The sequence below is a fragment of the Rhamphochromis sp. 'chilingali' genome (assembly GCF_963969265.1).
Source record: "Rhamphochromis sp. 'chilingali' genome assembly, chromosome: 2".
NCBI lineage: Eukaryota > Metazoa > Chordata > Actinopteri > Cichliformes > Cichlidae > Rhamphochromis > Rhamphochromis sp. 'chilingali'.
The window spans coordinates 44,370,028-44,396,431 of record NC_137930.1 but is presented as its reverse complement, the minus strand read 5'-3'; the positions used below and the strand labels follow the sequence as shown (position 1 = coordinate 44,396,431).

The 26,404-nt window shown below is 42.3% G+C and overlaps 1 protein-coding gene across 2 annotated transcripts; it reads left to right on the top strand.

Moving 5' to 3' along the window:
• The first annotated feature begins 105 nt into the window (after positions 1-105).
• On the top strand, positions 106-24,678 carry LOC308386617 (peroxisomal succinyl-coenzyme A thioesterase-like). 2 transcript variants are annotated; one of them, XM_080866279.1, is made up of 11 exons: positions 106-321; positions 998-1,199; positions 2,255-2,354; positions 2,431-2,621; positions 2,702-2,871; positions 4,192-4,311; positions 4,551-4,633; positions 4,750-4,843; positions 21,843-21,923; positions 23,421-23,562; positions 23,814-24,678. In XM_080866279.1, the coding sequence occupies exons 2-11, from the start codon at positions 1,004-1,006 to the stop codon at positions 23,942-23,944; spliced, it is 1,308 nt and encodes a 435-aa protein (XP_080722405.1). In that variant the 5' UTR covers positions 106-321; positions 998-1,003; the 3' UTR covers positions 23,945-24,678. The 2 variants fall into 2 exon arrangements, 1 of the variants encoding a protein (XP_080722405.1); XR_013969827.1 differs by lacking the exons at positions 106-321; positions 998-1,199; positions 2,255-2,354; ... (5 more) ...; positions 23,421-23,562; positions 23,814-24,678 and adding exons at positions 7,368-7,531; positions 10,871-14,757.
• Positions 24,679-26,404: the final 1,726 nt, after the last annotated feature.

Here is a 26,404-nt window from a genome sequence, read left to right as displayed (position 1 = left end):
TGTGAATCATGATTCATGAATCATGATTCATGAGTCAGTAAAGTCATTCTCGAGTATTGAACGATTCGTTCATGATTCGCGCATCACTAGTGAGCACGTCCCTGTAGGAGGAGACTGTAGCTCCCTTTCACGCAGCTTGTGTGGAAGCTTTGAGTTCGCAGTTTTGTTGACTCAACTTTTAAAGCTAGATTCTTCGGTAAGTTTAAGACCCTTATAGGGAACTTGCAGACCAAAAATCGACGGAGAAGCAACAAACCCGAAGACACCAGCTCAAAGGTCTGCTGCTAACAGGAAGTTGTTCACGTGATTTAACAAATAAAGGTAAGAAATGTTCCACATTCGCTACAATGTTTATGCAGCTGTCATTGAGACTTAAATGTGTTTTTCCACTGATGTGCTAGACTACTATCAGGGTCTGTTATATCACTTACATTCAGGTCACTATATTTCATTTAGTATTATATTTTTTCCAATACATGTGTAATAAAATTAATATAGGTTCCAGACAGGTCGCCAGCAAAAACTAGTATTTTAATGACTTGCCCAAAAATTTCAAATGTTTTGGCATTTTAAGGTATACAGTGTAGATCAGTGAAGCACAGTAATGACACTGAATAATTGCAAAAAGGAAAAACAAAATGTAACAGTTGTTCTTGTTATTGACCACATTCTACAGTAGAGGTGTCAGTCATGTTAAAGGTCCAGTCCGTTTTTTGGAGGTGTGGTCTTAAACTTTTGATCAGCTGTAAAATAGCTGTTTTAGTTTAAATGTTGTTTTCAATAAATTGCATGCCCCAAAAATGTTTTCTTTCACTCCCATTTCTTCTTGTTTTCATGTTGAAACTTGTTCAGATCCAACCATGCAAAATATGATTTTTTTTTGCCATTTTTCAAGTAGTCTTAAACTTTTGATCGGAACTGTATTTAATACAAATGCATATAATGCTTGAGTGATTCAATTCCAAATCCAAGTCAAGTAATATGTTTGTGTATTTAGTTCAGGATGGACAGGAAGCAGTGTTGTGTGAAGCTGTCGGTTCAGCCATCCAGAGGGCTCATGGATGAGAAATTCATTGTCCTCGTCCAGAATGCCCTGCCTGGTTCCCAACTGACCATCCGTGCCCTGCACCAGTGTGAAGATGGACACAGCTGGGAAGCGTTTGGTCACTACACTGCTGATACCACAGGGACCATCAATGGTACATTGTTCAGTACTGAGACCTAGAAAACTAAGAGAAGAAAATGTAGAAAGATGTAGAAAGACATTATATATAATATATACAATAGGTGAATGTGCAGTAGTAGCATGTATGCAGCAAGCAGGTGAATTCTGTACATTAAGTGAATTAAATAAGAATAGACAATCTGACTATTTTACAAAATAGACAATATGAACATATTTAAAATTAAAGGAATTTGAAATGTACATTGTGCCGGTGGGTTTAGAGTATCTAGAAGAGAGTCCTGTCTCAGTCACTTATGGATGATGTGAGAGGGCAGGTGTGTGTGTGTGTGTGTGTGTGTGTGTGTTTGGGGGGAGAGGAAGCAAGAAGAATGAGTTGAGTAAAATTTGACTTATCTGACTGTTATGTTTCACATAATGTGCCTTACAATCCGGTGCGCCTTATTATCAGAAAAAAATGGTAGCCATGAAAGCTACCCCCAAATTTGGGATTATAGATGACAGAAATAACATAATGTAATGAGGTAATTAAAAAGTTAATTACATAACTGTCGTCAACAAAAGGTGCTTTATCTCTTGGCTATTACTGTCGCCCGGCAAAAGTTGCAGATGATATTGCTTGCAGCCGCTGCAATGCTTTCGACCAAGACAGGCGCAGATTGATGATACCATCAACATGCGCTATCGCGGTAGAGCGGTATAAAATGGTAAATGGTCTGTATTTGTATAGCGCTTTTACTAGTCCCCCCTAGGGACCCCAAAGCGCTTTACACACCCAGTCATCCATCCATTCACACACACATTCACACACTGGTGGAGGCAAGCTACAGTTGTAGCCACTGCTGCCCTGGGGCAGACTGACAGAAGAGGCTGCCATATCGCGCCATCGGCCCTTCTGGCCAACACCAGTAGGCGGTAGGTGAGGTGTCTTGCCCAAGGACACAACGACCGAGGTATAGTCAAAATCTCTACCGTTGGCCAAATTCATATCGCTTCTACCATATACCATTTATACCGCCCACCCCTATGTGCACGTATCTAAAAGATTGTGTTTTATTTGACTTTTTTTAGTTTCAGAGGATCCCAGTATAGGTGGGACATATTCCGGAGTCGAACAGATGGGTCTACTGTGGAGCTTCAGACCAATTCCAGGCAGCAAATCTGGACTGAGGTAGTCTTTTTGTGGAGATGACACCAACGCAGAATCCAGTATTGGCACCATAGATAATTCTCCCATCTCTCCTCAGGATGCGAAAGAAGAACATCCAGACTCCCATGGAGGTCACAATTTCTGTTTACCAGGGTCACCAGACAGAGGGCTTCGCAGATCTGGTGCCACTCTCTGGTGTGGCGGTGGAGCGCTGGTATATGGCACCTGGTGTGCGTAGGATTCCAGTTACAGAAGGTGGACTCACCGCAGCCCTTTTTCTGCCCTCGGGTAAGTCCTGAAGAAGGTCCACAGTGAGATATCCTGTGGGTGTAAATTAAATCAGCACATGTTTGTTAACTTGTCTTAAGGTCCTGGACCTTTTCCTGGCCTGCTGGATCTATGGGGGGGTGGAGGGCAGTTGGTGGAGTACCGTGCAGCGCTCTTGGCCTCTCATGGATTCGCTAGTATGGCCATCGACTACCTGACCGCTAAAATCACCATGGAAACTGGAAAGATGGTGGACAACCAGTATTTTGAGGTACATCTAACAAAGTTAATGTTTTGGTTACAAGGAAACAACGTTAAAAAAAAAAGGAGATGGGTTCAGCTAGTCTCTTTCACCTCTATAGCAATGTTGACCACCCTGGGCTTCCACCTGAGTTATCCTTCTTTTTGACTCCAATGAAGACTGTAGTTTACAAAATTATATTGTCTTCAAAAAGACTTGAAACAAGCAATTAAGCCAAAAGCCAAACAAGAATGTTTACTGATGTCATAGACTGAAGGATTTCAGGTCCATTCCACAGACTTCCATACATGTCTTTTTGCAACCAGATGAATCACCATATGGATCATGGAAAACAAGGTATGTTTTAATACACTTAGACTTCTTGATACTGTTGCGTACATCAGTGAATAAAATCGGTTTTCATAGAGTCTGTGGTAAAAATGAAGTAGTCATGCATTTTGGATCTGATATTAAATGATCTTTAATGCCACTTTCCTCAAACAAAGTCTCTGCAATGTCTGATTACATGCATGCAACAGCATCCTGCCTCCAGCATTTCCTACCCAAGCACTATCTTTGTCCTTGGTTAAATTCTCTTAACCTTTCTGATGTATGAAAACAGCTCAGAAATCTCTGTATAATGTAAACCAGATGAAGTTAGAATGACAGCGAGACAGTTTACAGCCTGAAATACTTTGAATGCTACAAAGCTCTGGGCTTTTAGATGCACCATGATTCATGTCAGGTTGATTAAGACTGAATAAAACATTTGGGTGATGTCACGAGATGCCACAAAGAAATGGGACATCTGATCATCTCAAATCATGTATGCCTTAAAAGATCTTCAGTTTCTTTAATTTCAAATACTGAAATGCAAACTGCCCTTGAAGCTGCTGTCACTATGCTGTGTGTGTGTTTATAGGTAACTAGCCCCATGAAAAACTGTCTCAAAGTGTCATTCTCTTTCACACACGTCTTTAATCAGACCACAGAAACGAGAATGAAAAGTGTTGAAGTTGTTTTAGTTTAAAACGTTTAAAATCAATTAAAATTTGTTGTTCAGGTGTTATGGCATGCATGGTCCCTGCATGATTTTTAAAATATAGATGATATACCATGGACTATGGTTTCTGTCATTCTCAGTTTTAGTTTATATCTTTTGACTTTTGTACAAGATTTTGTGTTTTGCCTAGTAATTATGTTGGTACCTTTTATGTTTTGAGGAATTGGGTTTGACACTTCCTGGCCCTAAAAATCCTCTTGAAGAATTTGTTTATCTAACCTCAAAGATCAAAATGAAAGTCCTGGTTTTGGTGTTACCTGTTGTCTGATATATTTTTCCACCTACAGACAGCCTACAGAGTCCTGCAGCAACATCCTCAGGTCTGCGGCAGCAAGATCGCCATGATAGGTCTTTCCTTTGGCACCAGTATCACCCTCAAGATGGCTGTTTACTCTGAAGTTATAAAAGTAAGACATATTTTTATAGTGACACTGGAGCTGGAAAATCAACATCAGTCTATTTTCAGCAACAATGCATGGTCAGGATGAAGAAATAGGTTGACCACTGGCTGTGTTTTTAAAGTCACTGGTTTTGGCAAATTGCAACTTCATCATTTCTTAGAATATTCTTGTCTACCCATCTTATTCCTAATCAGGTCTTTTTGTCAGTTGATAACATCTGTGTATTTTATGTGTTTTTTTTCCAGCTCAGTGCTGCAGTCTGTATCAGTGGGAGTCATGTGCAGCCAGTTGATGGATCTGTGGAAGAAATATTGAGATTCTTTCAGAAGTAAGTTTACGTGTTGTCAGTTACTTTTTAGTTAAAGCCAAATTGGAAATCTAATATATTGAAAGATGTTAGAATAATCCTTTTTAACTTTCCCTTTTAATTTTTTGTCCCATCAGAAATGGTGAAAAGACTCGCTTCAGTGAAAAGAACGAGGTGATCTGGCGAGATCTGCTGTTGCCCATCCCCACCGACCCTTCACTCAAAGTCAATGTGGGTACCACCAGCTAAAGCATATTTCTGTCTTAAAGCCCTTACACACGAGAGACAATAAATCCATGCTTATATTTTGTGCATTAAAAGTCACCTTTGGATTCATCTAATGTAGCCATTCACACCAACCCCGTAATTATTCCTGCTGCTGAGGTAGGATGCAGTAAGATAAACTCATCATCGCTTCACTTTATTTCTTTCACAACTAGGGCTGGGCCATATTATACCGTTCACGGTAATACCGGTACAATGTTAGGCAACGGTAAGAAAATGAAATACCGCGATAGAATATGGATAAAACGCGCATGCGCAGTGCCTTTGTTTTCATACGCACATGGCCGATTGTTGAGTGAAACGGATGAACCAGAATTGGTTTGTAAAAATGGTGCAAGTTCAGTGATGTGGAACTGGTTTGGTGTTTGTCCATCAGATACACAACAAAGCACATTTTTTTGTAGAACATACAAGCGGGCCGTCGTTATTGCCGTATTTGTCGGACTAAGGTGCTCGTAAATCTGGGAGTAATCTGGATCCGAAACTCCGTCCCCTTCAGGTCCCAAAGTCAAACGAACACACAGCATCACTGAGAGTTAAAAACTGTCTAAATTCTTTCATCTTTAATAAAACGATCAGCATTGCTGCTTTACCAGGTGTAACTATGAAGTTGAACATCCAGGCATCCATGAAAACAGAATTTATTACATTTAACGGAGTTAGAAGTTAGCAGGAAGCTAGCGGAAGTTAGCTCGCTAGTTTCGCTAGTTACCTAAGCATGATATAGCATGTTCTGACTGAGAGATTTCTGAGAAAATTCAAACGTACTGCTTTGCTATCACTTCCAACATAAATGAAGACGGGAAACTAAACAGCAGTGACGTTTGTAGGGTTACTGAAGTTGGGCTAGGTGGTATATAATGATGTGCTACGTGATCGCTAGCGATACAGCTATGTTAGTGTGAGGGCGCATGCATATAACTTGTGGAAAACTGTCAAGTAGGGCCTTTAGCGGCCTGTCTGAATAAGCCACCTGAGCTTATGAAAGGGGCAAAGACCAGGGTTCCCAGACTCAGGTCTCACCTGTCACAAACAGCATTTAGAAAAGTTGATGCTTTGTTTTCATGTAATTAATGCCTTTGAAAGGAGTTGGTGTTCAGATTTATCATGTTCCTTTTTGGTTGTGGTTGTGATAGGATGTGTTGTGACCTCCTAGACTATGAGTGACTTTCATGTTGTGTAGTTGTGCTTGCTTCATTCTACTTTTGTAATTTACATTTCCTACATAGCAACACCCTCTGCACGAGCAAGACTTGCTATATGCATAATTCAGCTCAGCTTTTAGTATTAAAAGATTAAAAGCATCCACTGTCCTGAGTTAACAAGTGGTATGCATTATATTATCTATTGATACAAATCACATTTGTTCAATTCAATTGGCAGCAAATCACAACAACAGTTGCATCCGGGTATTTTATATTGTATTTTAAAGACCTTATAATGCAGAGAATGTTGGGAAAAGAAAACTCCCCTTTTAACAGGAAAAAAAACTCCATAAGAACCAGGCTCAGGGAGGGGTAGCCAACGCAACGGGTTGTGGGTGAGGAGACAGGAAAAAAGACATACTGTGGAAGAGAGCCAGTGATTAATAATAACTAATGGTTAAATGGAGAGCAGTGTATAAACACAGAGTGTGAAAAGATGTGAGTGAAGAAGAATACTCATTGAGTCATGGGAAGGCCCTTGCAGGTCTAGGTCTATTGCAGGGTAACTAAGCGAGGATTCAAGGTCATCAGATTCAACCCTAACTATAATATTTGTCAAAAAAGAATGTTTTACACCTAACCTTAAAAGTAGAGGGAGCGGTCTGTCTCCTGCATCCAAATTGGAAGTGGTTCCAAGCTGATTAAACTAACTCAAGCAGTGAAACACTAGGAAACTAAGACCAGGGACCAGGACAAAAGCATGAACATAACAATACACTCTGACAAAGCACAGTGGAAGACTAGCACAGTATAAACAAAGAGGATGATTAGGAGAATTGGAGACACATGGGAACACAGCTGGAGCAAACTAGTAATAACGAGACAAAAAAACCTGAACACAATGCACACGAGACGATGGCTGTCAAAATAAGACACGAAATAAGTCAAATACAGAGACAAAGACCTAGACTCAAGACACACAAACATGACGCCAGAAGAGAATAACAAACACATGACAAGGCCAAGAGAAAGAGGGGAGAGACAGATACATAGGGAGACAGCGAGAGAGAGAGAGAGAAACAGAGAGTGGGAGCACCAGATATACAAAGGGCAACATTACGGGCTGGGGAGACTAAAGGTAACTGTGAAATGCACTTCACACATGTACACACACGCACAGTTGTTTGTCGCCAGATGCCACGTTTATTTATAGTTTTCATTTGTTATGACCGACCACAGTCTGACAGCTCCGGTCTCAGCTGATTTCCAGTCTCCCCTCCGCTCCTCTCCCGTCTCACTATAAAAGGGAAGGAAACCATGATCAGTCCAAACGCCATCAGCTGTTCTCACCTGCGTCTCCAGCACCGCCCCGTTGAGCTCACTGCACCACTCCTCCCCTGCAGCTGCGCCCGGGACCACACCTCCGCCACAGTAACCAAGCACAGGCATGCTGAAGACAGAACACAGAGATAAAGACTAGGAACCACAAGTAAGCCAAGACAACAAGACTGAATTAGAAAAGGAGATCCTAAAAAAAGAGAGACTGAAGAACAGGAGGGGAACGCTAAAGAAAGCTAAACAACCTAAAGTCATATGAATTACACAAGAGATAAATAATACTAACAGAGAATTCATAAGAACAAGGAAACTAAACAATACCAATAGAGACTAGGAAAAATAAATCACTCCTTGAGATCAAAATAATAACGAGTAACAAGAATCAACACTCCATAAATACACAACACTGGGTCAGTGACCCATGACAATCTGACTTTAAAAGCAGGAAATTAGAGGTAATCCCAGTTTTTATGTATTTAAGACATTTCTGCAGTTTACTTAATTAACAGTGCTGAGCGCCTCAGACCCAGGCCTACACACGCACGCTGCACAAAGATACATCTTTCCATATCCACCCTAACCTCTGAAGCAGATGAACACATTTCCTTTAGAGCCAGCAGTGACCTTAGTGTGTCAAGAAGAATCCCCATTTACATGAACAAATTGAAGTCTGTTAGACATAGGGTTGCCAACTCCCTGAAAAATAAATAAGGGACACCTCGTGGCCAGGGCCGGGCAACCCAGTTGTCTTCACCCTTCCCAGTGTGGTAGCTCTTTTTTTTGTGTGTGAAATAATTTTTTAACCATTTGACTTGAATTTGATTTAAGCAGATGCATATTCTTTGTGATATGACCATATGGGAAACAAATGATCATTCAGCCATTTATTTTTAGCTCAAAATGACAACATTAACACAGTAAAACAGGCCTCTTTCTTAAACAGAAGCCTGTCATGCTTAACTTTTGAGAATATAAGTAAATCTTTCTTTAAAAGAACTCTGTCCTGCTTAACTTAAAATTATATAAATTAATAGAAAACAATAGAACAAAATCATTCTTGTAACAGTGCACATATAGTGCATTTAGTACAATTGGCTTCAGTTGAGGTATTATTTCAGCTTTTCTAATGCTAATCAGCTGCTCCTGTTTGTAAACCCGCTTGTTCCCATGATTACGCATCTTAACTCATCATCATTATTCATCTATGTATTACTTTTATGTATTAGTCATCTATTTGTTGTAATCATCTATCCTTGCAGTTGTTTATTACACAAAATAAATTATCACACTTCTGGCCACATAGCGCTGATATTCACTGCACATGCCCATATTAACCTTAACCAGAGGGTTTTAAAAAAACAAACCAATGTTTACATGCCATATCTGCTTCTGCCGTGGCCTGGTGGACAAGAAATTGGTTAAAGGTTCCCCGAGCTTTCACGCCCCTCATGTTCTTCATGTGCCCACCATTAGAAGCATGCCTATGGAAAAAGTGCGCCGGCACACAGTGCAGTGCGCTTTATAGGTGTTATCGTGCACTTTTCCAGCCAGGTGTTTTCCTTTTCCCATTCCTCCCTGTACTTTTGCAGCCTATTTTTCTTTCTCTGAGGGGAACAAACATTGCTGCTCTAATGCTGCTCTAATGCTGCGCTTACACTGTGCGATTTTTGGCCCATTTTGAGCCGATTTTTGAGTCATGCGACCGATTTGGTGATCTGCCCAATTTTGGCCTTCATTGTGCATCGTTTAGTATACGTGGGGTAACGAGAAGCGATTAACACCTCGAGCAGCTCCCGATCATCAATCGCTCGTGAGGGTGTCACCGCAGCTGCTCACACTGCTCACGCGCAAACATGTAAACGTCGGTGAAAAAGACGGAGCAGCACGGCAGTGCAGCGTGTGATCTGGACACAAGCGATGGAGGCACAACTTGTAGAACTTTGGAAAGCTCATCCGAGCCTTTTCGATGTGGCATCACAAAATTATCACGACCACAACAACCGTGAAAATAGTTGGATCTACACTGCTGCTCAATCACAGCTGCCTGATCAGTGTTTTTCATTAGCAATTTAGCAAAGTTGATGGTGGTGGTGTGCGTGTCTGTGTGAGTGAAAGAGAGGGGGAGCGAGCGACAGATTTTCTGTTATAACCTTCATTTTATGGAGGCACAGTGTGAGCACTCAGGTCGCATCAGAGCATCGGGCCGTATAGTGTGAGACCTGCATCGTGACCTACCAACTTCTAACCCCTGCGAGTCAATCGTGCAGTTTGAAAATCGCACAGTGTCTGCCCAGCTTTAGGTGTACTGTCATCCGAGACTTGCACCGCAGTGTCGGCGTTTGTTTCCCTGTTGGCCATGCTTCTTGTTGTGGTCATCTGTTGTCTTCCGGTATTTTCTCCGTAAGCGACCTTTCCTCGACCAATGAGATGAGCGGTAATCTGAATTGTCATACTCGAATTGTCATAAGTGTGCTGTCAGCTCATTGGTCACAAAGCAGGAGAGAGGCTGAGAATTATGTTTTCCAACAAAGCGTTAATTCCATTAAAAGTTATAGACTACTTTTGATTATCACTGTATTACGGGACAAAGTGCGTCCCTTATTAGCTCAATACGGGACGTGTACTTTTGTTTCGAAATACGGGACTATTCCGTTTTTTTAAGGGACGGTTGGCAACCCTAGTTAGACAGATGTGATTCAACCCAGTGCTGCATACTAGTTTTAATACCTACAGCATGCAGTGATCTGTGTAATATAATGTTATGGTTAACAGTGACAAATGCTGCAGAGATGAGTCCACTGTTAGAGGCCATAAAAAATTATTTATAACCTTCACTACTACTATTTCTGTACTTTGATAAATTCTGAACCCTGACTCAAATTCTGCAGTAAACCATTCCTTTGCAGATAATCATGTAGCTGTTTTACAATTATTGTTTCAAGATTTTTTTTTTTTTAGATAAGAGGGGTTGGAAGATAAAAGGAAGGTTGGATTTGTGTAAATAAATAACCAACAGAGAGCCAAAAGTCCAAAGTCGACATTAGTCAAAAGCACAAGAGGTGAGGGTGACACAAAGCTAAGGTGCTATGAAATAGTATTTGTCCATTTCCCAATTTCTTTTATTTTTGTATTTATTTATTTATTTTTTGCAAATTTGTCAGACTTAATGTTTCAGATGATAAAATTAATTTTTATATAGCAAGGATAACCTGGGAAAATATGAAATTGAGTTTTTAAAAGGTTATTTCATTTATTAAGGCTATCCAAACCTACCTGGCCCTATGTGAAAAGGTAATTGCACACCTTGGTAAATCATGAATTAACTAACCATACCCAGGCCTGATGACTGCCAGACTTAATGAATGAATGTTACGGCCCTGGGCCTTGGAGGGAGTGAGACTGCCTTTTTGGTGTTCATGCAAATCCATGTGTGCCATGACTTGTGTGTGATTGGTTACTGGGAGACCCGTGCCAACCCTCTCTTATGCAGAATGAAGTGTGCCAGACCACACGGACGATTGGCTGCCCGGGGATCCCGTGATGCTCCAAGAGGCAATCAGTGGCTGATCGTGCCCACCTGTGGCTACAAAAGGCTGGAGGTCCTTCACTCAGTGGCTGCTGCTTAGGACTGAACATGCAGTTTGCCCTTCGTGCCTCCCGCGTCGATCTTTGTTGAACTTGTTCATATTGCTGAACTTTGTCAAACCTTGGTGCATGCTTTGAACTCAGCCTGATTAGAGTTTTGAGCTGCTAGCTGGCTGTGAGTAGAATTTTGTGATGCTGGCTTGCCTTAGTTAACCCCTAGCTTTTATTTTGTGTGCTGCCAGCTTGCCTTAGTTAACCTTTAACTTTTACTCTTGACTGTTCTTTCTTTATGTAATAATTGTTTGCCCAGTGGTCTGTTGAACAGCCCTGTCGGTTTTCTGTTTAAAGTTTGTAATTAAAACCTTTTTCTTTACTTGTGTTGCGGGCTCATGTATGTTACTCCTTCCCTGACGCCTAGCAGAGGGGGTTGTAACATAACATTTTGTTTAGAGGATTTTTTGAAAGCTCCATCTGTTGTGCTCCTTGAGAGCTGCCGCAAATGCGAATTGCTGCAAATTGCAGAACACCTTAAGCTACAGGTCTCTAAAACACTCCGTAAGAGTGACTTGAAAAAGCGGGTAGTAGACGAGTTGGTGGAGGCTGGTTTAATGCAAGTCCCTGATCTGCCTGAAGTGCCTATGGTCTCTGGTGAGCCTAGTCAAACTTCCTCATTTGAGGGGGACCATAAAGATGGTACGGGTCATGACAGTGTGGGAGATGAGCGGGGGAAGACGCCGCGCACGCTCCCTCGCTATGATCCCCTTTCCTCTGGAAGCTCAGAAGCACGGGACGGGGCCCGGCTAAAGATGCGCTTGGCACGGCTCCAGTTGGAGGCCGAGGAGAAGGCTCAAGCCAGGCGAGCTCAATTACAGCTTGAGATCAGAAAGCTGGAAATAGAGGCAGATAAGACAATGAGGCTGCGTAAGCTGGAGCTGGAGTCTCAGCCACGAGCCTCATCTGTCTCCGCTGATGGTCCAGGTTCTGCCCCCGTGTCTACTACTCCTTATGACATTAGTAAGTGCATTTCTTTAGTGCCTGCATTTAAAGAGGCTGAGGTGGATTCTTATTTTGCAGCATTTCAGCGCATTGCTGGTGCTTTGCGGTGGCCTAGTGAGATCTGGCCCCTTTTATTACAGTGTAAACTGACTGGAAAAGCCCAAGAGGTGGTAGTTGCGCTTCCCTTAAAAGACAGTTTGAAGTATTCTTGTGTTAAATCAGCTGTGTTGCAAGCATATGAATTGGTTCCAGAAGCATACAGGCAGAAATTTCGGCTACAGAGGAAACTTCCCTCCCAAACGTATGTGGAGTTTGCCAGGGAAAAAGGTATCCTCTTTGACAAGTGGTGCTCTGCGTCAAAAGCCAGTGATTATGATTCATTGCATGAATTGATGTTGCTGGAAGACTTTAAAAAGTGTCTTCCAGAGAGTATAGTGTTATACCTGAATGAGCAGAAAGTAACCACTTTAGCAACTGCAGGAGTTCTCGCAGACGAGTATGTGCTCACCCATAAGTCCTATTTTCTGGTTAAAGAGAAGTCACAGTTTAGTGCCGCGCAGCAGGCTCACACTGTTAAACCCTTAGGCTCTAAAGAGAGTCGAGAGTGTTTCTACTGTCATAAACCGGGACATGTCATTGCGGACTGTTTGGCCCTAAAACGCAAAACAGTGAATTCTCAGCAACCCAAAGGTGTTGCCTTTGTCAAAGCAGCATTCCATCCTGAGGTGCTTGATTGTGGTGGTAAAGTGCCAGACCCTTGTTTTGACCCATTTATCTTTGATGGTTTTGTATCACTAACTGATAGATCTACTGATCTAAAGTCGGTGCGCATACTGAGAGACACCGGAGGGTCTCAGACCTTAATCCTTTCTAGTGCTTTACCTTTCTCAGCAGACAGTGCATGCTGATTTAATGTTGTGCTGCGTGGAATAGAGATGGGTTATGCTCCTAAACCAGTTCACAAAGTCTATATCAAATCAGAACTCGTTACGGGATTTTTCCCCGTCGCAGTATGCCCAACCTTACCCATAGAGGGGGTTGCCATGTTGCTAGGAAATGATATTGTGGGCGGATTAGTGCGTCCTAGTCTAGAGGTGCTGGATAAGCCCCTCAGTTCTGATGCCCCAGAGATTTCTGTGACCCCAAAGCTGTACCCAGCCTGTGTGGTTACTCATGCCCAAGCCCGTAAAGACGGTTACGTTACCCTCGCTGATTCTGTGTTGAGGACCTCATTTTCTGAGGAGGGTGTCGCGTTATCTGAACAAAACAATGTTTTGTCTCCACCAGACTTTGTGAACCCTGAGGAGCCTGGTCCATCTGAAAAAGATATTCCACTGCCTTTGACCCGAGAAAACCTGTCGACAGCTCAGATAGCTGGCAAATCATTAAAGCCATGTTTTAAGCGTGTGGTAAGTGCTGAGCAAGCCAGCCATGAGCAACAAGCCTGTTCCATAGAACAAAATGTGCTAATGTGTCAATGGTACCCACTTGGTGCAGGAAGTGTGGACTGGGGTCAGGCCAATGCTCTGGATAAGTGGCTCATTGTCATTTCACAAAGAAAAATGAAACGCACTTATGATGAGGCTTCTCTCAAGAGACACCTCAGAATAAGTGATAAAGTACTTATCTTACTTATTTTACTCGCTTATTTTTACTTGGGTACCTTGAAAGTACAAAATCCCTCTTATGCCACACTTCTGTGTTAACTGCTCCCGACTTGATACAACCATGCAAGTTAGAAATTGACGCCAGTGCTGTTGGGGCTAAAGCAGTACTGTTGCAAAAAGACTTGCAGGGATTGGACCACCCCATTTGTTACTTCTCCCGCAAGTTTAAAAAGCATCAGGTAAATTGCTCCATCATTGAAAAGGAGACATTGGCTCTGTTGCTAGCTCTTCAGCACTTCCATGTGTACTTGGGGTCCGGCACATTACCCAATGTAGAGTACACTGTTCCTAATCCTCTTGTATTTCTTGCCTGGATGTTTAGCCGCAATAAATGCCTCATGCGATGGGCCCCGCTGCTGCAAGAAAACAATTCAGAGCAGAGATTTGGCATTTACAAAAAAACCCCAAAAAACCCCCCAAAACATACTGATAAAGTACTAGTTGATGACCTCTCCCGGTTGCGAGTATGACTTGTTTTGTTGTCTGTCACAAATAATGAAATCTGTGTATACAAAACATGGTCTTGTATTTTAAGGGGAGGGGTGTTACGGCCCTGGGCCTTGGAGGGAGTGAGACTGCCTTTTTGGTGTTCATGCAAATCCATGTGTGCCATGACTTGTGTGTGATTAGTTACTGGGAGACCCGTGCCAACCCTCTCTTATGCAGAATGAAGTGCGCCAGACCACACGGACGATTGGCTGCCCGGGGATCCCGTGATGCTCCAAGAGGCAATCAGTGGCTGATCGTGCCCACCTGTGGCTACAAAAGGCTGGAGGTCCTTCACTCAGTGGCTGCTGCTTAGGACTGAACATGCAGTTTGCCCTTCGTGCCTCCCGCTTCGATCTTTGTTGAACTTGTTCATATTGCTGAACTTTGTCAAACCTTGGTGCATGTGTAACCACGGTAACTTCTGTCCCTACTAACTGCCAGTCCCTTTATTGTGGCGGGAATGAACCCTGTAGAAGTTCCGGGTCAATCAGCTGCATGTCCCTGCTCCTCTGGCTGCTGTTGTCCCTGTGGTTGGCGTACTTGTGAGATATCGACAAATTTTACACTACAGACCAGTTGACAGCGTGCAATAACCCGGCCGATTCATTCATCTTTACACCACCTCACAATCGACTCAACGGTGAGTTATTTGTTTGTTTTGTTTTGTCACAATCAATGAAAATGCGGAGCCGCGATCGCACATCCTAAAACGCCGGTAAGCTAATGCTAGGCTACCGACAGTAAGTGCAATTATTAGTTTTATTTATTGAATATTGTTTTTGTTTATTCCATTATGACCGAATGTTGACTTAACGTATCTAGAGTTGAACGAGTGATTTGATTTTTGTAGTTTTGTCCGTTTTGGATGTTTTTTGTTACTTCTGATGAAATGCCAAAACGGCCTATGAGATTATTGAATCTGTTGCGCAACACCTGTGGTTAAATGAGTTTTGTAAATATATTTGAGTAACTTTGGATAATGTTTATTAGCTTTATTGCTGATATACTTTGATGGGACCCATGAGAATGTTTTTCTATAATAGTATTTTGAATGAAATTCATTATAAGAGATGATGGTTTATAGAGATTGACAGACCACGTGACTTTCGCGCATTGCATGCCGGGAACTCGTGGCAAAACAATCCAAGCATTTGCAGCACCGCAAAACGTTCATTCTTCGATTCCAATAAATTCTTGCTTTTTCTTTGCCCCCCAAAAAGGAATGTACAAAACGAAGGAGAACAATGCCGGTCCGTACAAAGACAGACTTGATGAAAAGTCAAAGAAAAGATACTAGGAAAAAATCAAACCAGTGAAAGGGTCAGACCCTTACGAGCACACAGAGGGACAAAATACGTTGGCGTGCTGCCCAACTTTCACCACGCTCATATTTATAATTATACGCTTCTTGGAGTGAGTGCATACACTCGTGAAGTTTAGTAACTTCAGGTCACTGCAACAAGCCCAGGTACAGTCAAAGGAGCTTGCAAAGAAAAGCGTCTGGACTTCTTTAAGTTGCTTGAAGACGTTTCACCTCTCATCCGAGAAGCTTCTTCAGTTCTAAGGTCAAATGGTGGAGAGTCCCAGATATAAACCTAGTGGGAGTGACCCCCCACAGAGGGACAAAAGGACCCCCTGATGATCCTCTAATCGCCTGAGCCAAGGTGGGAAACTGGGCGTGGGTCCCAATCAGCCAGAGTTTCGGGTGTGTTCATTGTGAAACCTGGCCCCACCTTATCATGCGAATTCCTGAGGTCAGATGGCCCAGGATGTGAGTGGGCGTTAAGGCGTCTGGGAAGGGATCTCAAAACTGGATTATAGATGGTAGAGAGTTGGTGTCGTAAACCCCCGCCTCTGTTCAAAGATGGTCGCTCACAGTGGACATAGATGGCTTCTTTCACTCCTCTTTCAAACCATCTGTCCTCTCTGTCCAAAATGTGAACATTGGCATCCTCGAAAGAGTGTCCTTTATCCTTAAGATGCAGATGGACTGCTGAGTCTTGTCCTGTGGAGGTGGCTCTTCTGTGTTGTGCCATGCGCTTGTGAAGTGGCTGTTTGGTCTCTCCAATGTAGAGGTCTGAGCATTCCTCGCTGCCCTGTACAGCATACACCACATTGTTAAGTTTGTGTTTTGGAGTTTTGTCTTTCGGGTGAACCAGTTTCTGTCTGAGCGTGTTGCTGGGTCTGAAATACACTGGGATGTCATGCTTGGAGAAAACTCTCCTGAGTTTCTCTGATACGCCGGCTACATACGGGATGACAATGTTGTTGCGTCTGTCCTCCCTCGCTGGTGTCTGATCTTCTTTTCTGTGCCTCTTTGCTGACTTTAAGAACGCCCATTTAGGATAGCCGCATGTTTTGAGTGCTTCCTTTACATGTGTGTGTTCCTTCTTTTTCCCTTCAGGCTTAGAGGGAACATGTTCTGCCCAGTAGTGTAGGGTCCGGATTACTCCAAGTTTGTGTTCCAAAGGGTGATGGGAGTCAAAGAGGAGGTACTGGTCCGTGTGTGTGGGCTTCCGGTAAACTTCGATGTTGAGTTTGCCGTTCTCTTCAATGTGCACAGCGCAGTCCAGGAAAGGCAGGCAGTTGTCCTTTGTGTCTTCCCTGGTGAACTGGATATTCTTATCCACAGCGTTAATGTGCGCAGTGAAGGATTCCACTTCTTGTGTCTTGATTTTGACCCAGGTGTCGTCCACATATCTGTACCAGTGGCTGGGTACTCTTCCTTTGAAAGAGCCAAGAGCCTTCCTTTCCACTTCCTCCATGTAAAGGTTGGCTACAATAGGTGACACGGGGGAGCCCATGGCACAGCCATGTTTTTGTCTGTAAAAGCCTTCGTTGTACTTGAAATATGTAGTGGTGAGGCAGAGGTCTAACAGTGTGCAGATCTGATCGGGTGTGAAGTTGGTCCTGTCCTCCAAGGAGCTGTCTTCTTGTAGTCGTTTTCTGACAGTCTCCACGGCCTCCGTGGTGGGTATGCAGGTGAAGAGAGAGACTACATCAAAGGACACCATGGTTTCATCTGGATCCAGGGTAAGTTTCTGGACCTTGTCGGTGAAGTCGGTGGAGTTCTTGATGTGACCATTTGACCTTAGAACTGAAGAAGCTTCTCGGATGAGAGGTGAAACGTCTTCAAGCAACTTAAAGAAGTCCAGACGCTTTTCTTTGCAAGCTCCTTTGACTACGATGACCTGGATGACTGAGAACCTTCACAGACAAGCCCAGGTACAGTTTACCGACGGATGGGTACAGGACCTTGAAATGCACCGTGTAGAAAGTAAAGACCATCGTACATATCATAAGTTTACCAGTCTCACAAATCGTCTTCATAAATACACATTCGTTAACAGTTTATTAATAGGACCTTTGAGCTCAATGGTAATTAATTAGTAATGGAAATAATTTCTGGTAGCATCACAGAAATGTAGCAGTGACAATAATATTGTATGCTGTAATCGTACTGGGCAATTAATGATACAAAACAACTGTTTTATCCTGTGAATAAAAGTATATGTTTTTGTCAATGTACCATAATAACAGAAGCGAAGCACAATATTGTGTCAGGACAATTTACTATTTATGCACAATAAACAAAGGAGCATAGCGTGACAATTTCTGTTCAGCGCCAGACTTGCTTGTAACCTGTATCACCAATTATGTTAAGAAAAATGACGCAATAACTACAGTGGGGCAAAAAAGTATTTAGTCAGCCACCGATTGTGCAAGTTCCCCCACTTAAAATGATGACAGAGGTCAGTAATTTGCACCAGAGGTACACTTCAACTGTGAGAGACAGAATGTGGAAAAAAAAATCCATGAATCCACATGGTAGGATTTGTAAAGAATTTATTCGTAAATTAGGGGGGAAAATAAGTATTTGGTCACCTCGAACAAGGAAAATCTCTGGCTCTCACAGACCTGTAACGTCTTCTTTAAGAAGCTTTTCTGTCCCCCACTCGTTACCTGTATGAATGGCACCTGTTTGAACTCATCATCTGTATAAAAGACACCTGTCCACAGCCTCAAACAGTCAGACTCCAAACTCCGCCATGGCCAAGACCAAAGAGCTTTCGAAGGACACCAGGAAAAGTATTGTAGACCTGCACCAGACTGGGAAGAGTGAATCTACAATAGGCAAGCAGCTTGGTGTGAAAAAATCAACTGTGGGAGCAATCATCAGAAAATGGAAGACATACAAGACCACTGATAATCTCCCTCGATCTGGGGCTCCACGCAAGATCTCATCCCGTGGGGTCAAAATGATCATGAGAACGGTGAGCAAAGATCCCAGAACCACACGGGGGGACCTGGTGAATGACCTGCAGAGAGCTGGGACCAAAGTAACAAAGGTCACCATCAGTAACACACTACAACGGCAGGGAATCAAATCCCGCAGTGCCAGACGTGTTCCGCTGCTGAAGCCAGTGCATGTCCAGGCCCGTCTGAAGTTTGCCAGAGAGCACATGGATGATACAGCAGAGGATTGGGAGAATGTCATGTGGTCAGATGAAACCAAAGTAGAACTTTTTGGTATAAACTCAACTCGTCGTGTTTGGAGGAAGAAGAATACTGAGTTGCATCCCAAGAACACCATACCTACTGTGAAGCATGGGGGTGGAAACATCATGCCATGGGGCTATTTTTCTGCCAAGGGGACAGGACGACTGATCCGTGTTAAGGACAGAATGAATGGGGCCATGTATCGTGAGATTTTGAGCCAAAACCACCTTCCATCAGTGAGAACTTTGAAGATGAAACGAGGCTGGGTCTTCCAACATGACAATGATCCAAAACACACCGCCCGGGCAACAAAGGAGTGGCTCCGTAAGAAGCATTTGAAAGTCCTGGAGTGGCCTAGCCAGTCTCCAGACCTCAACCCCATAGAAAATCTGTGGCGGGAGTTGAAAGTCCGTGTTGCTCGGCAACAGCCCCAAAACATCACTGCTCTCGAGAAGATCTGCATGGAGGAATGGGCCAAAATACCAGCTACTGTGTGTGCAAACCTGGTAAAGACCTATAGTAAACGTTTGACCTCTGTTATTGCCAACAAAGGTTATGTTACAAAGTATTGAGTTGTATTTTTGTTATTGACCAAATACTTATTTTCCACCCTAATTTACGAATAAATTCTTTACAAATCCTACCATGTGGATTCATGGATTTTTCTTTCACATTCTGTCTCTCACAGTTGAAGTGTACCTCTGGTGCAAATTACTGACCTCTGTCATCATTTTAGGTGGGGGAACTTGCACAATCGGTGGCTGACTAAATACTTTTTTGCCCCACTGTATATATGTGTGTGTGTGTGTGTGTGTGTGTATATATATATATATATATATATATATATATATTTATTTATTAGGGGTGCAACGATATTCGTATCGATATTGAACCGTTCGATACAGTGCTTTCGGTTCGGTACGCATATGTATCGAACAATACAAAATTTTTAATTTATTTTATCAACTTTCCTTCTGACGATGCTGTCTGTGTTGAGCGCTCAGTGAATCTGCGTTCGACTACTCCGCCTAGGCTCGACAGTGCAGCCTAGGCGGAGTAGTCGAACGCAGATTCACTGAGCGCTCAACACAGACAGCATCGTCAGAAGGAAGAGCGCAGGGCAAGCTAGCGAGACAGAAGTTAAGCTCTCCTTGCAACATGGACCTCCCCCACCCTCATTCAGATCTGGCGTTTGGAATTATTTTGGTTTTCATGTGACGTATGACCCTGAAGGTAAGCGAGTCATGGACTAAAGTAAAACAGTATGTTGGATGTGCCATGCAATGCTCAATTACATGGGTGGGAACTAGTGTGTTAGCGCAGTTAGCTCGTTAACGTGTTGGCCGTCTAGCCCCATGCACGGGGCGATCGGCGGTAGCTCGTTAACGGAGATTTGCCGTGTTGTGGCGTTAAGGTCATTTCAACGAGATTAACCTGAAAGCACTAGTGGGAACACAACGAATATGACTGCACATTTACGCCGACATCATCCTAGTGCAAAGACAAGTGGAAGCAGAAAAAAAACAAGCAAGCATGCCACTAACTTTAGCCGAGTCATTTAGACAGCTGTTAGCACATGATTCTCCTTATATGTTTAATATGCTGCTGAGAATATAGCCCAGAAGAAGCGGATAGTATAGCTTTTATTTTGGAAAGAGACATTTCTCTGTAATAAACTCTCTTTTCCAAACTATAAGGCAAAAAGAAAGTGCAGCTTTATGGTTTCATGGACAAAATAATTTCTGTGGCTGCAATATGACGAGCTAAATAACCAGGGCTGCACATAAGTGGTCCGCAGGTGCGCATTTGCTGTCAAAATAAAAAACACGCACAAGGGTTAGGGTTAAATTTAAAAACTGTACTTTTGAGTTAAAATATATATTTATAATTTTAATAAATGACAAATTAAAAAGGCATGAACATTTTTTTTGTATCGAAAAAATATCGAACCGTGACACCAAAGGATCGAACCGAACCGAACCGTGAATTTTGTGTATCGTTGCACCCCTAGTATGTATGTATATGTATATAAAAGACAGTATACCCGTTTGTTTATTTTCGATTACTTGTATATTTTGGGGGGAAAAAAAAAAAAAGATCATATTGTTCAATATACCTTATATATCTAATACCTAGGCAACAATGTGTATGAGAGAGAGAGAGAGGATTATAAGATCATCTGAGTGTTGGAAGCTACATCATGATATACAAAGCCTGCATTCTATATATAACCATAAATAAAACTTCAACCATCAAAAAAAAAACAACTCCTCGCAGGTGAGATATTTCAGGCATGTCCTGAGGGGAGGAGGCCCTCGGGCAGACCCAGAATATCCCATCTCTTTAGCTGGCTTAGGCATGACTCAATGTGTGCCAACAAATTAATCAAGGAAACCAATGGATCAACTTGATTTTTTACCCAATAAGTTAGACGCAATGTGTCCTCCAAATGAGCTGGAAGAGGTAGCTGGGTTGAGTTCAGGCCTGACCGACTCATCTCAGACTGTTGCCCCCGTTACTCAAATCCAGACAAGCAGTACAACATAGATGGATGAAAATTGCTTTCTGATGGCTTATGCTGCAAGCTCATCAGCCCTACTTTCAAATCCCAAGGAGGGACAGGCAGTCCCGAATCTCACTACTTTAACTTCAAACACTAAACAGTAAAACCATCCATTCTCCTCCACTTATCCAATTCAGTGTTGCAAGGGTGCTGGGGCCTACCCCAGCAGCTGTAGGATGAGAGACAGGGTACACTATGGATAGATCGCCAGTCTGTCTCAGGGCTAACACAGACAGACAACCATTTCCATTTACCTTCAGGCCTATGGCCAATTTTGAACCAATTAACCTAATCCAACTATTTCCATGTCTTTGGACCATGGGAGGAAGCTGAAGTACCCAGAAAAACTTCTCATAGAAAGGCCCAGGCTAGATGGTGGAATCAAACTAAGGACCTTCTTGATGTGAGGCAACAGTGCTAACAACAACGCCACTGGTGGTTACAACTGTCCAACAATGAAAAAGCAAAACTTAAAAATATTCACTAAAAATCCAAAGCTGAAATCTATAACTAAGAATTCAAAACTCAGAACAGAAACGAACAACAGAAACCCTTAGAACCATGCCAGCAAGAGGTGATAGAAAGCCATGCATAATTTCATGAAACTTCCATAGTTGAAAACGGTGAAAAAAACAAAACTTCTGCTGTTTTTGTCTGTTCAGGTGGGACAGCTACAGTGTCCTCTGCTGCTGGTTGTAGGTGAGGATGATCAGAACTGGCCATCCCAAGAGTCTGCATTGGATGTAAGTTTCCTGTCACAACTTCCTATGTAAAGAAGGTGGTTGAAATAAGGTTAGAAATGGGATTAACCCTCTCAAGGCAGGCGTTGCAGATTTGCAACAGTTAAAAACTAACGACCTGATTACCCCACATACATATTTTATGAGGGTTTTTTTACTCAGAAGTACCACTGCAGGACTTGGTTGTGCATTAGCAATAAAAAGTTTAAGTTTAATTTGAGCCTGAGAGGGTTAAAAGAATCTGCATGCATTGCTTTGAACATTCCTCAGCAAACTGCCCTGGTTGATGTAGCACGGACTCCCAACAGAGTAGTAACCACAGACTGGGGCAACCTGTCAACCTCCAGTTGAGGTTCAGGCTTAGGTGTTCTAGGCAATGCCCCAGATCTCCAAGCGATGCTGCAGACATGTGTAAGCCAAAATAGCCTGATGATTGTCATCTCCCTGATAGCCCTTCCTTGTCAGAAAAGTGGAGCTTTCCATTGCTTGAACCTCCCCGTGCTGAGGATGTGTCACCATTGGGGAAAAAAAGTGGTTAATGCCATCACTGATGGCCAACACAGGAACTATAAATGATAACCCTGCATCATTTTATAAACCATCGAAGGGTTTGCCCCCAAGAGTCTCCCAGGACAGCTGATTCCCCACGGGACACTGGGGCAGCTCCAAGAGTCCCCCAGGACACTGGCCACCCAGGGAGGTAGCAGGAAGAGGCTTGGTCCTGAAATCTTTCAGAAACAGGGAGGAGGCTTTTGTAGCCCCTGGCTCCAACCCTTGTTTTTCTGTGGGCTTTGTTCAGCTTTACCACACGGAGTGCTGCTTCCTATAGCATCGAGCTTGTGTCTGGCTCAGATATAGCAGATGGAACCACAAGTAGTTTAAGTAGACAGCCATGGTTTTCTACCTAAGATAGCCAGAGGGCAGTGCTTTGCTATCCAGAAGGAGGTCATAGCCCTGCTGGTTGCCACTCTCTGCTCCTTCATTACCTTTACCAAAAGTAGAGAGGTTAGGACGTGCTGCATTTCTATGGCATTTCAGATCCATCCCCCAGCAGTTTAGTCACTCGGTACTGGTACATCACTTGCGTTATCCTCCCGTTCCTGGATTGTCAGTTAAATATATAATTGCCTGCAACATCCAATTGGAACAATATTTCACTTCACAAAAATCTCAAAAATATATTTGAAAAAATTCTACTAAATAAAACAGAAAATAAAGCATATAGGGGGTAAAGGGGATCAAAACTATAAAATTCAAATCGAAATTTCTCAGGTTTTTGGTGCATTACATTTGGGATGGGTAATAACTTATTGAAGATCATTAGACATAATTTTGTGAGTTCTCTGGCTAGTAAGTATCAACATGATTTTTTTAGATAAAATGTTTTCAAGTTTGTGTCTGTAAAGAATAAATTATGTGACAACTAAAGGGCTTCACATAAAAAAGACACAACAAAACTATTTCAAAAATATAAGAACGTTTTACTTTCATGTTTTCCAGATTAAGGAAATGATGGCACGAGCGGGGAACAGTCATCTGCTCACTGTCCTGTCATACCCAAATGCAGGTCACTTGATCGAACCGCCCTACACACCACATGCCAGATCTAGCACCTTCAAGACCGTTGAAATAGAAGAGAAGGGTAGGTTCACTTTCACACTGCAAGGTTGTAGACTGTCTCAGTTGTTCTTTGAGGACCAGAGGGGTCCACATTTTGGCAGGTTTGAGAAATGAATGTTATTTAAAGTTGATGTTCAGGTAATTTTGTGGCAAGAAAATGATTGTGAAAAAAACTCTGGACTACACATGCAAATTATCAGTAAATTTCTTGCGGTACCAGTTTTGGTAACAGCAGTTTTTTGGGGAGTCCTGATGTCTGTTTTGTTTTTGCAGTGATGTGTCTGTGGGGTGGACAAACGGTGGAACATTCTCGAGCTCAGGAGGATGCCTGGAAAAAGATGGTGGTTTTTCTCAGAGAGAATCTGTATGGTGGCAGAAACCCTACCTCATTTTCTCACCTGTAGTCAAGATGATGACATGAGTTCCAAAGTCAATCCAAGATGAAAATATTTGGCTAAAGACATAGTTAGGTGAGACGACAATGGAAGCTCTTCTGTGGCAATCAGTATATAATGCATTGCTATGAAGATATTGATTATGACCTTTGGATTCAGTTTCAATATTACTTATTAAAAATGTCTTCTTAATAGAAATAGTTAACGGGTGTAATGGCTTTTGTAGTAGGAAGCTGCCACTTCATATGATCATTAAATCATAAACTACTTTTACAGAAAGACAAGCAGAGACAATTGTTCCCCCACCAAATACTCACACAAACCAAAATATCTTCCTGCACTATACCGATTTAACAGGATAAACTGGATAAGGTGCACTGCTTTTTGACTGATGAATTCTAAAATGTTTTTACTACTATAATTAAATAAATATCTAATATATTACAAAAAATTATTAGTGAAAATGACAAGTGGTGAAGAAATTTTTCAAACCATTCCTTTAGGAAAAGAAGCAATAAAATACTGAAAGCACATCAGTACACATAAAAATGTACTACTGAAAACTGTGCATTCAGACTGACTATAAGTTTAATTTCCAGCATCAAATTCTATACATCATGTCTGCAGTAGTTGTCCTTTGGGGATCTCTGGAAAAAAGTTGTTTGTGAAAAATAAATATGTTGGCCTGTGTTTGTAAAATGTATTAAAATGTTAATAACAAATAAAGGCTAAATTAAAAGGTTTGATCATTACATGACATGGTTAACTGTCAATATCTATAGGGACAATTAAAATATGAATGAATGTAGAGTGTAACAAAGTATATTTAAGTAGTTCATAGTTCATCAAGTTCAAGTTCATCAAGTTCATCAAATTTTATTCACCACATGCAGTGGCAGGTTGCCCTGCAGTGAAATGAACCCGCCCCCCGACCTTACACACACAACACAGACATCACATGGGGACACAAGTCAGAGAACGGTTGCATTACAGAAAAACCACTGAAATGTACACTACAATGGGAAAAGTACAAGAGGAAAAAAAGAGACCTCTACTCATGCTGGGCTATATGAGAACAGGAAACAAAAAAACTCCTCTGCACAGAAAGCACATAAATGTCCACAGTACAACATTATAGAGCACGTGACCAGCAACGGGGTTGGGTAGGGGATAAGGAGTAATCCCAGGCAACACAGCAGGCATCCTGCCACTGCGCCGGCTCTCCAGCAAACTCTCCCCTCCTCGATTCAGAGATGGTCTTTCCCTTTTCACGTAAATGGCCTCCTTGACTGCGCGCTCAAACCAGCGTTCCTCCCTGTCCAAGATGTGTACATCCTCATCATTGAAAGAGTGTCCACGGGCCTGTAGGTGTGAATAGACTGCAGAGTCCTGGCCTGACGAGGTGGCTCTTCTGTGTTGTGCCATCCACTTTGCCAGAGGTTGTTTTGTTTCCCCGATGTATAAATCCTGACAATCCTCCTGGCATTTAACAGCGTACACTATGTTACTCTGTTTGTGTCGGGGGACCCGATCCTTGGGGTGGACCAATTTTTGGCGCAGTGTGTTTTGGGGTTTAAAAGCCACAGAGACCTGGTGTTTAGAAAAAATGTGTCTCAACTGCTCCGATACTCCTGACACACATGGGATCACTACAGGTTTTTGCTTAGGCAGCGGTTGTCCTTTTCTCCTGGATCGGCTGGAGCTTTCTTTTGGTGCCTTCCCAGCTTTGACAAAAGTCCAGCTGGAATAACCACATTTACTCTTCTTGAGGTGCTGTTCTTCTGCTTGCCTGGCCGCTGTGTCTGTGGGGATGGTGTTCACTCGCACGATTTGATATCCTCGTGTCGGTGTTGTTCCCACATCATCATAATAAATGTTGGTTCAAGGTTCAACATTGCAAGTGACCAATCAAATTGTTGTGACGTCATACTTTTGCGACTTTGGAAAAAACCGCCTTAAAAAAAATCTACTTAACTTGCGAGAAACCGCCTCTGTCTGCCAATCCAGCACCGACACGAGGATATCAAATCATTCCTTTTGCACACAGGGCCATGTAGGTTTGGATTTTTTCCCCAATTAATAATAAACACCTTCATTTAGAAACTGCATTTTGTGTTTACTTGTGTTAGCTTTGTCTAATATTTAAATTTGTTTCATGATTGGAAACACTGTAGGAGCAAAACAAGAGCAAAAACTATTGGTGTTGTTTTCAGCAAATGATTGGCATCATCATGTATTGCTTTTTGTCCTGGCAGGCAAAATGAATTGTGGCACACAGAGTTATATTTTATGTCCAGCTAGTTTTGTTGCAGGTAGATTACAACCAAATTCTATACACCATTATGATCATAAAAAACAAGATGCAGGTGATCATAACAAAAACCTTCCTAAGAGGCTTTTTAGTTATAGTGTTACTTTTTACTCACTGCATTTCATTTCATTAAGAAATCCAGAGATCTGTGTGTTTGT

Excerpts from the sequence above, each read along its gene's own strand:
- LOC308386617 (XM_080866279.1), top strand. The coding sequence starts at position 1,004 with ATGGACAGGAAGCAGTGTTGTGTGAAGCTGTCGGTTCAGCCATCCAGA. Across the intron at positions 1,200-2,254 it reads TACCACAGGGACCATCAATG|TTTCAGAGGATCCCAGTATA; the intron begins GTACATTGTTCA and ends GACTTTTTTTAG. Across the intron at positions 2,622-2,701 it reads AGCCCTTTTTCTGCCCTCGG|GTCCTGGACCTTTTCCTGGC; the intron begins GTAAGTCCTGAA and ends ACTTGTCTTAAG.